The 15,270-nt window shown below is 38.2% G+C and overlaps 2 protein-coding genes across 3 annotated transcripts in view; one reads left to right on the top strand and one right to left on the bottom strand.

The window, feature by feature from the left end:
• LOC136260823 (uncharacterized) overlaps positions 1-15,270 on the bottom strand; it is a 176,018-nt gene that overhangs the window by 15,045 nt on the left and 145,703 nt on the right. The window lies entirely within an intron of this gene.
• LOC136259750 (jerky protein homolog-like) lies at positions 10,779-12,256 on the top strand. Its single transcript, XM_066053272.1, has 5 exons — positions 10,779-10,888; positions 11,106-11,276; positions 11,341-11,599; positions 11,689-11,947; positions 12,000-12,256. Exons 1-5 carry the CDS (start codon positions 10,779-10,781, stop codon positions 12,254-12,256), a joined length of 1,056 nt encoding a protein of 351 aa, XP_065909344.1.

Below are 15,270 nucleotides of genomic sequence, written 5' to 3'. Positions count from 1 at the left end.
ACTGTTAACTGATATAGAGATAAATTTTGCTCAGTCACAGCTAAAAAACCAATTCCCCAAGCTGAATGGTTTTGCTTCACCTTTATACCAAGAGAAGAAGTTAGAGCTTACTGAAGCTTCAGTGCAGAACAAATTGCAAATAATACATTGCAAATCAAGGCAGCACTAGATTGTTGCATCAACTCTAAACTGCACTCTTGGGGAGGTAAAAGTGTATGACTCCCTATTTTATAACTGTGATGAGGAGACAGAATGCATTATTACTAATCTCTTTCAATGTGGCTCTAAGAAGATTAGAGTAAAGGTGGCATGTTCTCAAAAACAGAAAGGAGCTACTGACTGTGGGGTCTACGCCATTGCATTTGCAACAGCTATAGCCCATGAAATTAATCCTAGTAAATTAAAATTGAAACAAGGAGATATGAGAGCTCATTTAGTACGCTGCCTCACTGAAGAACACTTTACAGTTGTCCCATCACTATAAGATGTTGATTTGTACTTAGGAATTGTTTGTGTTATATGATCAAATACTGCTGGCATTCAATTTTTTCATATGAAGTATGGAATGATTTATATGACACTGCATGTATAGCAATAATAATTATGCAGACAAACAGTTTATAATACCAGCTTCCTTGAACCCATTTTGAACTATACTGGGATTGTTCTTAAAATATTGGAACATCGACTCCATCCACTGAGCACTTAAAAGCTTCACTATGCCCATTTTCAAATCAATTGGAATCACTTTGGAAGGTTGTTCTTGTAATTGTGAATGTAACTTCTTGGCGTACCAGTCCTGAAACTGTGAGCGTAAAAAGTCTTTGGCAGATTTATTAACTGATAGATCCAGGGGCTGTAGCCGATCGGTGCAATTGGCTGGCAATAAAACGATATCCAAATTATAGCTATCTAATAGCTTGAGAATGGAGGAAGTTGTTTGAGCCTTGAAATTGTCAAAAATTAACAAAGCCGGATGGTCATTTGATAGCTTGAGTTCTTTCCTCTTTTCGTTCACGTATGGCAGTATAATCTTCTCAAAATATCGCTTCATTGTTATTTCATTAGACCAGTGGTTGTCTGAATGAGTGACATGCCACGCTGATGGAAAATCATATTGAGGTAAACACCGATCAGTCTTTCCTTCATAAACTAGTTGAAGTGGCAAAAAATCTCCTGTCATTGAGCCACAAAACACTGCTGTTATCTGCCTCTTATCATCTTTAGCAAGTATCTCTACCCTTTTGGCTCCTTCTTCTTCCATGGTCCAAGGTGTTACAGGTACATAATTCAAAGCTGTTTGATCAAAGTTTAAAATAAGCTCATCAGGAATCTCATCAATTGTGACAATATTTTTAATCTCTAGTAAAAAATCTTCTTTCAGCTTCCCAATTGTTCAGGGTCAACTTTTGCTTTGCTGCAAGCCTTCCGTTTCACATAGCCCATTCGTTTTAAGACATTCTTTCCCCAGTCATTTGTTAGCTTGATTGTTCCACCATTTTCAGCCAGCTGATTTGCATCATGGGCCATCACAATGCCATGACCAGCAGCAATTACAACAGAGGTGTTAATGGCTAAACCACGTTTCCTTGAGTCCTTTATATATTGCTGTACTTGCTGGTCTAACTCCTCCCCAATTAGCAATGGCCGACCGGTCTTTTTACGAGCCAATTCTTTAACTTCCATGGGCTTCTTCTTAATATCCTCGTCCTCATCACTGTCATCAGTATCCGATTTCTTCGGTGGCGGAGCTTGCAGTAGTTCGACTTGTAAAGGTTTTTCAGCCTCCTTACTGTAGTTTCCTTCAACTCTGGAAAATCAGGATAGTTCTTTGCGAAGTATCGCATCGTGTCTGTCGTACCATATAGCGCTGCTCGCTTCCCCACTTTGTATCTCTGGGCTCCAGTGAGGTATAAATAAGGACCTCTGCCACGTGGAGTATTGCCTACCAGTTTTGTCACTTCGGCGTTCGCCAGTTCAATTGCCTTGGGTGGCACTTTCTTCCTTAGCGAACCATTTGGCTCCGGCAGACTGGGTGTAGATGAAGCGGAAACATCACGTTTATACTTGAAGAACTTTAAAATACCGGCCATTTTAACAACTGTTGTATGGCGTTCGCCGCGTCGTGTTGCCAGATCACGTGTACGGATACTCGCTGGCTTAGTTTCTTTGGTTAAATTTGGAGGGTAAAACTTTGGTGAATTGTACTTCAATTCGCCAAAGTTTTCCACTATACGGTATACCGATAATCAAATCGGCTAAAATATCGGCCACCGATATGGAAATTTTACCAATACAGTGGAACCTGTGTTATGGTCACCTGGATTAAGCGGTCACCTTTGCATAACGACCATGGTCACGAGGTCCCAAGTATTTTCCCATACAAATGTATGCGTTGTGGTATGCATTAAGCGGTCACCTGTCTAACGCATATAAAAGCCAACCAAGAATTCGCCTATGAATCACTGTATACATAACTTCATCCTTTGTATAGCAGTCGCTACCTTTTATGGTGGCTTGTTAAGTCAATTGTCCGGCTGGCACCGGGCACCATTTCAATTAATGTGCAATTATCACACTTCCTGCCTTTCAATGAATGCTATCAGGCTTCATTGCTTAAATGTACTCAATAGCTACAACCAGTGTTGGGACAGTCACATATTACATATTACTTGCAACAGAACTATTTAGTTACAGTTACATATTACCCAAAAAAATAAAGTAACTATAATAACATTACATATTATATTACTTTGTATCCACAGCCTTAAGCTGTCACATGTGGAACTACCACATTATCACGTGGGTCATTCCGTGTCAAATCAACAAGGAATTTAGGGTCACCTCTCGGATTTTGACGAAACTTAGTGTGTTTGTAGTACCTATGGTGCTTACCACTCATGCAAACTTTTAGCTCCATACATTCCATAGTTTCTGATTTATGACCACAAATATTTTGAATATCTCATGAAAAATTGGTCCATCTCTAGTTACAAAGTCAATTGCAACCTTGCACTGTGTAAATATTTGTAAGCACAATTTTCAGAGATGGAAGACTGTTGATTGACCTTTCCAGTAATCCCTAAATTATGGGATATCTACTTAATTATGGTTCAAAAGTACTTCACTGAAAACTTTAATCCCTTATATTTTGAAAAATGCTGCTTGAAATTTTTCGAATTCTTTTGTGAATAATGATTGGGTCATAGTCTATGTTTGATAAAATTTTTGTGGTGGGACCACAATGGGCTCAAGAGATATAATGAATTATGTTGTGGTATGCGGTGGAATTTATTGCTGTATTGGAGTGTACACCTCCAATGACCACCCGCAACAAGGCCATGTCAAGTTTGTCTTACAGAGTGAAGGTGTCTAGGTACATTGCAACTTATATTAGTGACCACCTGTATTGAAAGGCCATCTATGTGCTGCAGTTAAGTTATACTTCTTTAATGTATAGCACCAAAGCATCAACCCTTTCTAGTAAATCCAAAAATGGTCCTAATTATACAGGTTGACTATAAATTACAGATCTGACCACCATGTGTCCATGAAAATCATGTAAATGTACCATCTCTTCACAAATACCTTCTTTATTAAGTTGAATACCACTGTAGTGGACTTAGCCATATTTAAGTTGCGTACGTGGCTACATAGATACATAGTACAGAACTCCTCAGAAGGGATACCTGGGTACCTTGGTAACCAGGACACCTGTTTATACACTGTACTCCCACTCTAGCGGTGCACATACATTTAGACCAAGATACTTCTGTGGCTTCTGTAATATGAGCACTTTATTATGGTCCTAGCAATGGAGGGGTTTTACTATATGCATGTATTACTTGTGCCTCAATGTGTGAAATTAATTGCTACATTACTTTACATTCATGACCACTTTGAAGATCAAGTCATAAACTCATACACATACTCATATAGGACATGCTGACCACATACTTAACATTTGCCTGTACTGATCTTCAAAGCGTCAACCCAAAATACTTTGAAAAACCATTTTAGTAATTACAGTGCTATAAATCACACATTGAGGTGCAAGCAAGTATTACTAATATAAAAACTCTTGGTACAAGTAATGCATCTACCGTATATAGTGTAACTATTCTATTCCCTGGACCATTGATGAAGTGTTCATTTTTGAGAAACCACAGACTTGTCTTGGGTCCAAAATGTATGTACAATTATAAAGCAAGATCATGAGGCTATTAAGGTACCCAAGTATCCTTTTTGAGGAGTACCTATGCAGCCATGTACGTAACTTGAATAGTGTAGAGTGGGGATATGTATATGAGTGCACTACGGTGAGATTTTACTTAATAAATAAGGTATAACTGAAGAGATGGTACAACATTAATGTGTTTATGGACGCATGATAATCTCAATTATAGTCAACCTGTCTAATAAGGACCATTTTTGGATTTGCTAGAAAGGGTTGATGTTTTGGTGCTATACATTAATATCCAATTAAAGTATAACTTAACTGCAGCACATAGATGGTCTTTCAATACAGGTGGTCATTAACACAGGTTGCAATGCACCTAGACACCTTCATTCTGTAAGACAAACTTGGCATGGCCTTGTTGCGAGTGGTCATTGGAGGTGTACACTCCAATACAGCAATAATAGACTGAAAATTCCACCGCATACCACAACATAATTCATTATATCTCTTGAGCCCATTGTGGTCCCACCACAAAAATTTTATCAAACATAGACTATGACCCAATCATTATTCACGAAAGAATTCGAAAAATTTCATGCAGCATTTTTCAAAATATAAAGGATTAAAGTTTTCAATGAAGCACTTTTGAACCATAATTAAGTAGATATCCCATAATTTAGGGATCACTAGAAAGGTCTATCAACAGTCTTCCATCACTGAAAATTGTGTTTAAAAATATTTACACAGTACAAAGTTGCAGTTGATTTTGTAACTAGAGATGGACCAAATTTTCATGAAATATTCAAAATATTTGTGGTCATAAATCAGAAACTATGGAATGTATGGAGCTAAAACTCTGCGTGAGTGATAAGCACCACAGGTACTACAAACACACCAAGTTTCGTCAAAATCCAAGAGGTGACCCTAAATTCCTTGTTGATTTGACACGGAATGACCCACGTGACATGATTGCGTTGTTGGACAATGTGCAAATCTTGGTTATAAGTAAGAAGCTAGTGAATAAGCTTCATTCAGTAGGCTTCATTACTTCGTTGTGGATAGGCGTTACTCAGAGGATTACTAACGAGATTAGTAACTTCGTTACTTGTAGTAATAGTATTACATAATATTAGAATCATTACAGTAACTGTATTACTTAGGTAACGCGTTACATTTGTAAGTAAAGTAACTTGAGTTATATTACCAGTTTTTATAGCGTATTTCATTATATTACTTAGTTACCACAAAAGTAATAATTAAGGTGACGCTGAACCGATTAAGTCCAGCCACACAAAACAATTGTTTCAACCCATGCACTTAATGAGACTATTTTAGGGTGGCCCAAAACTTTGCTACTGTACAACTTAATCTACGCCTTAAAAGCTGTTGTGATAGCCTGTGATACTTTAGTTTAGCATACAAAGTTTCATGAAATAACACGCCTTCATTTTTTTCCTATACTACTCTCAAGTTTTAACCTGATTTTTAAATAACTTGGCCAATGAACAACCTAGCGCTAAGCAACTTAGGTTCCAACCATTTCTCACCTTGTAGAACAATTCTACGCTTTCCTTTTCACTGATAACAACATGGAAAGTAGTGAAAAACGCACACCCGTGGGCTACAACATTAGTTAACAACTCCATCAAACCTGAATTGCAAATATTCGAAGCGTACTATTGTGGAGTATCGTTTACCCAATGCCTATACCAAATTGTGATGGTCTGTGGTGCATAATTTTAAAGTTAATTAGCGATAAAGGAGACGGTGTGGGTAATCAGGGCACAGTCCATATAACAGTAATCCCGCAATGGCAGCTGGTGCCATTCGCCAGTAAAGCGTGAATAATGGGGTAGTGCTAAAAGCCGGAACGGAATGGAACCAATTGGGGCGCACGCCAAGTAGAAAAATCGTTTGAGACGGATTTTGCATTGTTTCCAACTGCCACACAGTGACTAGAATTGTGCTAGAATTCATTTCCTTCTACTTATATGCAAGCTAGAAATCGCGCTCTCAAAGTTTATATTTAATGCCCGCCACGTAACATGTTGTGCTCTAGCTTACCAATCCATCAAATTCTGTTTACTCCTGATGTAGAATTGCTTCCTTATCATTCTAAAAGGTAAACTACTGTAGTATTTTCATGTTATAGTCGTGTCCAACTCTTTATAGTCTAGGACCTGGCTTGAGTTTGTATGCACTTAATTTAGGAGAGGATAACTCAATTGTTCTTGGCTAATTTGACCCCAAGGAATAAGATGGGATATGTGCCAAATGCTCTATCCGGGGCGAAATACCCAAAAATGACCACGCCCTTTTTTTGGAAGACATTTCACTTGTATTTTCTAAAACGCTGCAACTGTAGACTTGCTAAGGTGCTCAAAATGTTTATAATGGCCATATTTAGGGGGAACATTGAAGGATATAAAATGTATACTTGCAATTTGATGTTAAATTTATTACGTAAGGGTAAATAATGCATGTTAGGACCTAATTAGTACATGCAACTGTGACACCTGCATGCATATACCTGATAAATCTAGTTATAGGAGGTCAGCTGGGCATGCATGTAGCTACATGCCTAAAAATTGAGATAAATGCCAGTACAGCTGCATGCCTAAAATTTTATTAAATGAGATAAATACTAGCACAGCTACATGCCTGTTATTTTGGTTCTATTAAATGAGCAGTACAGCTGCTTATCTGTCATTTTGGTTCTGGCAAAGTGAAAGAGGCTCCCTTGTTTATATAATAAAACAAGAACTACAAGATCTGGAGAGAGAAAGGTCCATCACCAGTGTAATGGTAAGACAAAATAAGCATGCAATTTCTGTGGGCTAGATTTTAAGTAGTGAATGGTGATACTCCATGTTGAGAAACACATTTCCCTACAGGATGGGGTACGACTTACTGCTCCTTGTGCTGCACCAAAGGCGATCAACCTTGATGAGTGTATCCTATGTCAAAAAAAGAAGCGATCTGAATACCTCTCTAGTGGTGAAACTGGCAGGAGTTGTATTGTTTCACTTGCCAAACAAATAGAGAGTAGTGAAATTCGGGCAGCTAGGGTCCTCCAACTGACAGTGTCAGAGCAAGGTATCATTTAATACCATGCCTCTTCATGCTACAGAAGTTTTCAGAGGGATGTGACAAAAACTGTTAGCACATTAGCTCAACCAGAGCAATCTGAATCACCTGAGCAGGCCCAGGGACTTGGAAATGATCCAACAGAACAGCGATGCAAAAGATTTAAGCCTAGTGAAGCTATAAATGTCTGCATTTTTTGTGGAGCAGATCGCAAGACTGTCAAGCAAAAAAAGATTCACACACTATACAGAGTCTATGAAAAACCAATGGCCCAAAAACTATTGAATGCAGCTATGTTATTTAAAGACCAAGTCTACACTGAGACAGCAGCAATGTGTGATGTAAATGATGTTTTTGCAGCTGATATCTTGTACCATGACTACTGTTGCAAGGCCTATATATTTCAATAAATATCAGGCTAAAATAGCAGAAATAATGGGGAACCTTGAAATGGAGGACTCGGTAGCTGCCAAAGATGATACTTTCAAGGCTAGATTCTTGGCCCTTAACCCTGATTTCAGCAAGTCAGCACACAGTCTGACATCCATCAGAGATAGGTTAAATGAAGGTTCAGCTGATATAGTGTCTAACAGATCTGTGAAGCAATTAATCATTGAGCTATATGGTGATGCTGTCTGCTTTACATACCCAAGTAATAAACGAAAATCCCAGATGGTACTTTGTACTAATAGCTGAACCTTCATTTAACCTATCTCTGATGGATGTCAGACTGTTCCAGTAATTTTAGAGAATTTTTGGTCATCTTCTACCAGCAAAAGTGCTTTCCAAGCATTCTATGTTGAATGGCTCACCACCAATTATCATGGCTCCAAACCTTTATATCTTGGTATATCACCACAAGCATGGATAGTGTCGGCTGGTTGTGCTTCTGTATTTCCTCAGCTCAACTGCACACATGAGGAAGCTGATGACAGGATGATGTTTCATATACAAGACATCTCAAGTCGCTGGTTGGGACCTACATCCATGACACTGTCATCAGGTGATACAGATGTCTTTGTGTGCCTACTGTACCACCTTACAGTGAATTGGAGAGACTTTGGTCTACAAGAACTCTGGCTAATTCGCAATTCTGGAATGAGAAGAGTGATCTTGCCACTCCACGACATTTGCAGTGCATTGGGAAATGACTTGATCGAGTGCCTTCCAGCAATTCATGCACTAACTGGATGCGATACCACCAGCAAGATAGCAACCAAGTCTGCAGCCCTAAATGCTGTTCAGAAACCAGGAAGTTTTTCTTTGGTGCTTGATTTGAACTCTCCAGAGCTAACAGAAAGCTCAATACAGATGGCAGAGACATTCTTGGTCAAATGTCTCAAACCAACAACGGATCTGGAGACATTTGATGACCTACGTCTTGCTGCATTCAATAGCAATGCCCTCAAGTTGGACTTTGCAAGAACTGCTTGCACCTCAACCAATGCAAGGAAGCATATTCATAGAGCATACTATCAAGTGCAGCTGTGGGTTCAAGCACCATTTAGAGATGCCACTTTCACCATGGATGCTGAGGCTTATGGTTTTGAAAGAAGGGAAATATAATGGTACCTGAGATTGTGATCTAACTCTAAACCTGAAGGCCTGCCAGATCCCTGCACATGTGGCAAGTGTGCTCGCAAGAATGGGTGTTGTTGCAGAGTAGCTGGAATTAAGTGCTGCAAGTACTGTAAATGTAAGGGAGGTGACAGTTGCCAAAACCCAATTACTGAATAAACATAACATTATTTATAATCATGTTTGCATTTTATTGTAATGCTAAACTCAATGATATATCTATATATACTCTATATTCTTCTTTTACCCCCTAAATATGGCCATTCTAAACATTTTGAGCACCACAGGAACTCTACAGTAGCAATGTTTTAGAAGATACAGTGATATGTTTTCCAAAAAAAGGGCGTGGCCATTTTGGGGCATTTCGCCCCGGATAGAGCATTTGGCACATATCCTATCTTATTCCTTGGGGTCAAATTAGTCTAAAACAGTTGAGTTATCCTCTCCTAAATTAAGTGCATACAAATTTAAGCCGGGTCCTCCACTATTAGTAACAGCGAGGATGGTTTTCTGAAGTCTGCCAGCATGGGCAATAATTTACTAGAGTTAACCACAGTGCATGTTAGTCATATGCTTACAAAATAATAGTGTAGTGGGTTAAATGATAGTTTTTCAGCATAGGTAATTGCAAACGCTTTCGTGTAGTGGGAATTAAATAGAAACTTCGAGCGAGCGATTTCTAGCATGCCTACAAATAGAAGAAAACTAACTTCAGCACAATTCTAGTCACTATGTAATGGTTAGAAACGGTGTATAATCTGCAAAAGCGAGTTATATTTATTCACTAGGCGCGCGCCTCGTTTCGTTCCATTCCGGATTTTAGCACTACCCTGAATAATGTTAGTTGTATCAACAAAAGTAGCTGGGCGGTCTGAACTGAAGAGCTTGTTCTGTTGGTCAACTGAGGCACTTCGCTGTGGTCTATGAATTTCCGCGTTTGTTCGTGCATTACCACAAACATGCTGTACAATTAACTTTGTGCGGCTGCCCTTAATCGGTTCAGCGCCATCTTAATATGTAACACATTACATAAGTAACGCGTTACCCCCCAACACTGGCTATAACCAACATTCATAACAAGCTCACCTTGCCCTTTCTGTACTAAAAGTTACGGTTGGCACAAGCCTTTTAATAATAATTACTCATTTATAGCAGTCATAGCCACTAAAATGCTACTAACCACCTTATGCAGGTTTTCTCTATAACAGCCACCTGTATATATAGGCCAGATATATCTGGTCCCAAGGTGACCATTATAGACAGGTTCCACTGTATCGGTATCAGTACAGAACAGCAGGAGAACCAATATCATTACCGATATTTATACAGTAGTAGTAGTTTGTACATAAACGGATTGTGCATCAGTTTTCTACGTTATCCATGTGGCTGTTTAGTGCCAGTTCACTCTGCAACAAGCACTACATTATGAGAAGCCTATATTAATACATGCAATTCCAGTATTTGTTGCTGCAAAACTTATCACAGTCTTTACAAATGAAGCCGTTAAGAGTACCTTGCAACAAAAAGAAGGGTCACAAGATAACCAAGGAAACTCGCTGTACCAGCTTTCTCACAAGCCATTAGAATGTGGAATAATGCAGAAATTTCCGTTTAATAAGGCTTCATGGGAGTATACATAAAAATGTTTCTGGGTGCCTAATTGTCTGGACTGCACATTAGAAACAAAGCTGTAAACCACTACAGGCAGAGTATAGCAATGGATACTTACACATTTTGTTGTAGGGTAGGTAAATGTACACTGTTTGCTTAAAACTAGAATGCAAATATCAGATCGACTATTGGTTATTGGCTTCTTTTGGTGACATCAATATCGGATATTGGTACATACCAAAAACCCATATCGGTACACCTCCAAAGCACAGTGTGTGACATAAGCCAAAACAAAGATGAATTATTATGATTTTCACAAAAGATGGTTGATATGGGTGCAAAGAATGCTAAAACAAAGAAAGTAGGTGAATATGAGAAGCTGGATGAAGCACTGTACATTTGGTTTTGCAAACAGCGCAAAAAAATGTACCAGTGAGTGGCCTGCTTCTAATGGAGAAGGCCAGAATTTTGTTTTTAATGCTATACGGTGATTCAGACAAACATTTACAGGGAGTACCGGTTTTCAGTGGCAATTTTGCAAGCGGCATGGAATAAGGAATCTGGCTATTCAGGGGGGGAAGGCTTCAGCTGATAGTGGAGCAGCAGAAAACTTTTAGCAAGTGTTTCCATCACTTATTTCTGGTTATAGCTTAGATCAAATCTTTAATTATTATGAGACGGGGCTGTATTATTGTTGTCTCCCTGACAAAACCCTTGCAATTGCTTTTGAGAAAAGGGCTGAGGGAAGAAAGAAAGCCAAGGATTGTGTAACAGTGAATGCTTGTGCTAGGTTCTATCAAGCTGCCTTTGTTGTCCATTGGTAAATCTAAGCGTCCTCGATGTTTCAAGAACACCTACATGGATAGTTTGCCTGTCATATATAGGAATCAGAAGAATGCATGGGTTAATACAGAAATATTTTCTTCGTTGTTTTATGACCAATTTGTGCCCTATGTACAAAGAAAATTGAAGAGCAAAAGTTTACCACCAAAAGCATTGCTTATCCTTGACAACTGCTCTGCACATCCTGAAGAAGGCATTCTTGTGTCTGATGATGGTTTAGTCATTGCAAAGTGTTTTTCCTCCAAATGTGACTTCTTTAATTCAACCGATGGATCAAGGTGTGCTCAAGTCTACGAAAAGGTGATACAGGAGATCCCTCCCTCAACATGTTTTGCTTTCTGTTGATCCTACAACATTTACCAAGTCCATTACAATGAAAGTAGCTGTAGAATAATATATCTCTTGCTTGGGATCAAATTACAACAGTCACTATTCGTCATTCCTGGAGAAAGTTGATACCTTTGGCTGACGCAATACCATCAAACAGTGACAGTGACTCCACTGCTGTGGTACTGGCTGACACAACACCGTCAAACAGTGACAGTGAGCCCACTGCAACAAAATTTATTGATGTGTTTCAGTCAATGGGATATGCATTAAGTGAAGATGAGGTTACAGAGTGGTTAAACAATGATCAGAATGATCCAGGTTATGAACATTTGCATGACGACGAATGCTTTGGGAGGTGATGACACTGCAGATATTTGTGAAGATGATGGTGACAATGAAGAGGAGCCAGATGTTGTAGCATGTCCAATAACTCATGCTCAAGCCATGGACATGTTTGAAAAGTGTATCACTTGGCTTCAGTATCAACCTGAGGCATCTGCCTATAACACGAGTGTTTTGATATCACTGAAGTACATGGCTGCCAAGAAACACTTATCAACTCTTAAACAGATGTCTGTAATATATGTAATAACTGAACAGTATTGGTATATTACAGCAATACCTTAAGCATGTCTACTACTGTACAGTAATCTCATCCTATGTAATACAGTACAGTGTACGTAACCTCAGGCTATTTGTATACATGTGTATATATATATAGGTACACATGTACAGTATAACATTATGATGTAGACCAGGGATTTTTCTAGGGGGGGGGGGGCAAAGGCATTTTCCCCCCTGAAAATGATTTTGCCCCCGTAAACTCTGCCTCAACCAGCCCAATGATGAAACAATGATAAATTGATTTGAAATCATAAAATTTAGTCGATGGCTAGCTAGCTACAATAAAACAAATTTAGCCTAATTTAAGTTCTGCCCCCCCCCCCCCCCCTCAATTTCTGGATTGCCCCCCTGAATTTATTTTGTAGAAAAATCCCTGATGTAGACTCCACAGCTTTTTTGTATTATATCATTATACAAAGCAGGTCTTTGTATAGTAGATAAGATGATTATCTTGTATTGTACACATTATACATATTTACTGTGCATATACTAAGATTCTTTGCTTATTCAGTTATCCGAACCGAACCTTTTTCCCAGAAGCTTGGAACAGAGGTGTTCGGATAGCCGAGGATCCACTGTACTAATGAATGGTCAGCTCACATGTTGAATTTAAGCTTATTATATGTGGCCGGATCTACGAAAACCGGACAAATCACACATTTTGCAAAATCCATATTATTAAATATTTATATTCTACATAGTCTAGTGGATGCTCTGGTAAAGTTTCAACCAACTTTTGGAGTTACAGCCCTACAAAGTAGCAACAACCAAAAGATCGATTTGTACAGCAAGCATAGGGAAAAGAAAATTACAGGCACTAACTAAAACAATTGTAACTTACAAAAGAAATCACGTATGGAGTTAAAATAAGCAGCATCGTGTTCACCATGAATACGGGAGTCCATTACTGGGTAAGTTATTCTTTGTATTACCTTCCTTTGCTTCATACAGAGACAGAATCAGTGAAGAAAAATCGACTGTGTACTATCACTTCAACATGACATAAACAAATGCCCATAAATTACGTTTTCCCAAGCCTACTGCAATGAAACAAAGATTTTCGAACTCCTATTGAGTAGGTGAATAAGATGGTATCCAGATTTTTACCGTTAGACCTTTTCTTCACAGAGAACAAAACGTTTTAAAAATTTACGGAATTTTTTTTAATAATACACAAGTATTTTACACATTGTATTCAATGCTTTCTACTGTAAAATTAAGCTTGCAAGATTAGGTCTGATTCTGCAGCTCCGGTCACATATTAGTGCAGTACATAAGCCCTTAAAATTGACATAATCGTTCACTTTTTGATAAAAGCACCAATTTTTTTACTGGATATATGGAGCGTGCACTAAGTGTTTTAAGAAGGGGAGGCACGTAAAAAGTCCTCAGGAACACCCCTATTTGCACCCTGACAAGAAAACTATTTGTTACTATTAAAAATCAATCATGTTTCTATCAAGTTAACTGCTGGGCCTAGTATCATAGTAGTACAAAGCATACAGCTGGAACATAATAGCCTATTAGTAATCTATAAAAAAACAAATAGTTTTACCACCTAGGCAGTAAACAAAATCACTAAAATTTCCATTTGCAGGGATTCTGTTAAAGTTTTGGACCTTCAATGCTGACGATTGTGTAGTACTATGTACAAGGATCATCCTGATGTGTATCGTTTCTTTATTAAAGGGGTATAACAAAAGTTATTTAATGCTAAAGTCACAGGTGGATAGCTCAACAAAAAACCATGAACTACAGCAGTTCAATTATCAAGCACAGAGCTTGAACAAAAGGTCCCTTGTCCTTATACTGGGCACCATATGAAAGGTAATTAAATTTTTAGTTTAATGACGGCAGTTGCAAGTTGTTTCAACATCTTGTTCTCAAGTTACAGCACTTTCAATTCAGTGTAATATAGCATAAGCAAGAAAAGCACACAGATGAGTATTAAGGTATTTCTTAGTGCTGTGATAATGTTCAAAATAAGTATAAAGGAGCTGGGTTCCAATGAAGTGAGATCTTGAGCACTAAGAAGTACCTTTTGACGCATCCATGTGCTTTTCTTGCTTATGCTATATTACACTGAATTGAAAGTGCTGTAACTTGAGAACAAGATGTTGAAACAACTTGCAACTGCCTTCATTAAACTAAAAATTTAATTACCTTTCATATGGTGCCCAGTATAAGGACAAGAGACCTTTTGTTCAAGCTCTGTACTTGATAATTGAACTGCTGTAGTTCATGGTTTTTTGTTGAGCTATCCACCTGTGACTTTAGCATTAAATAACTTTTGTTATACCCCTTCAATAAAGAAACGATACACATCAGGATGATCCTTGTACATAGTACTACACAATCGTCAGCATTGAAGGTCCAAAACTTTAACAGAATCCCTGCAAATGGAAATTTTAGTGATTTTGTTTACTGCCTAGGTGGGAAAACTATTTGTTTTTTTATAGATTACTAATAGGCTATTATGTTCCAGCTGTATGCTTTGTACTGCTATGATACTAGGCCCAGCAGTTAACTTGATAGAAACATGATTGATTTTTAATAGTAACAAATAGTTTTCTTGTCAGGGTGCAAAAAGGGGTGTTCCTGAGGACTTTTTACGTGCCTCTTCTTCTTAAAACACTTAGTGCACGCTCCATATACTCTGTAAAAAAAAATGGTGCTTTTATCAAAAAAGTGAACGAATATTTGGCTTAGGCGCTGGACTATATACATATAATATGTGTGACTGGGTCTGGGAAAATTGGTCTTATCGCCCAACCACTTGTACAGCTTGCTTGGCAAAAGTAGCCAGCAATAGCATACCTAGCTGAGATTTGATTGTGAAATTCGATAGTCCATTCATGTAGCTTTTGTTCTTGAAAAATGAAATCTGCTGTCAGCATGATATTAAAACACAGTAAAACAATAAGAAGTGTTATATCCCTACTGTACATTACCATTATGGTATTTTGTGTTATGGGTATTTTGAGCACAGTAGGGATATAACACTTCTTATTATTTTA

Source organism: Dysidea avara, chromosome 7 (assembly GCF_963678975.1).
Source record: "Dysidea avara chromosome 7, odDysAvar1.4, whole genome shotgun sequence".
NCBI lineage: Eukaryota > Metazoa > Porifera > Demospongiae > Dictyoceratida > Dysideidae > Dysidea > Dysidea avara.
The sequence above is the reverse complement of the archived record's forward strand: the minus strand, read 5'-3'. Positions and strand labels throughout refer to the sequence as shown.

Bases quoted from the DNA above. Each gene is read 5' to 3' on its own strand.
- LOC136259750 (XM_066053272.1), top strand. From the start codon at position 10,779: ATGGTTGATATGGGTGCAAAGAATGCTAAAACAAAGAAAGTAGGTGAA. The intron at 10,889-11,105 runs GTGAGTGGCCTG...TTCTGGTTATAG, and splicing joins CAGCGCAAAAAAATGTACCA to CTTAGATCAAATCTTTAATT. The intron at 11,600-11,688 runs GTGATACAGGAG...AAGTAGCTGTAG, and splicing joins GTGCTCAAGTCTACGAAAAG to AATAATATATCTCTTGCTTG.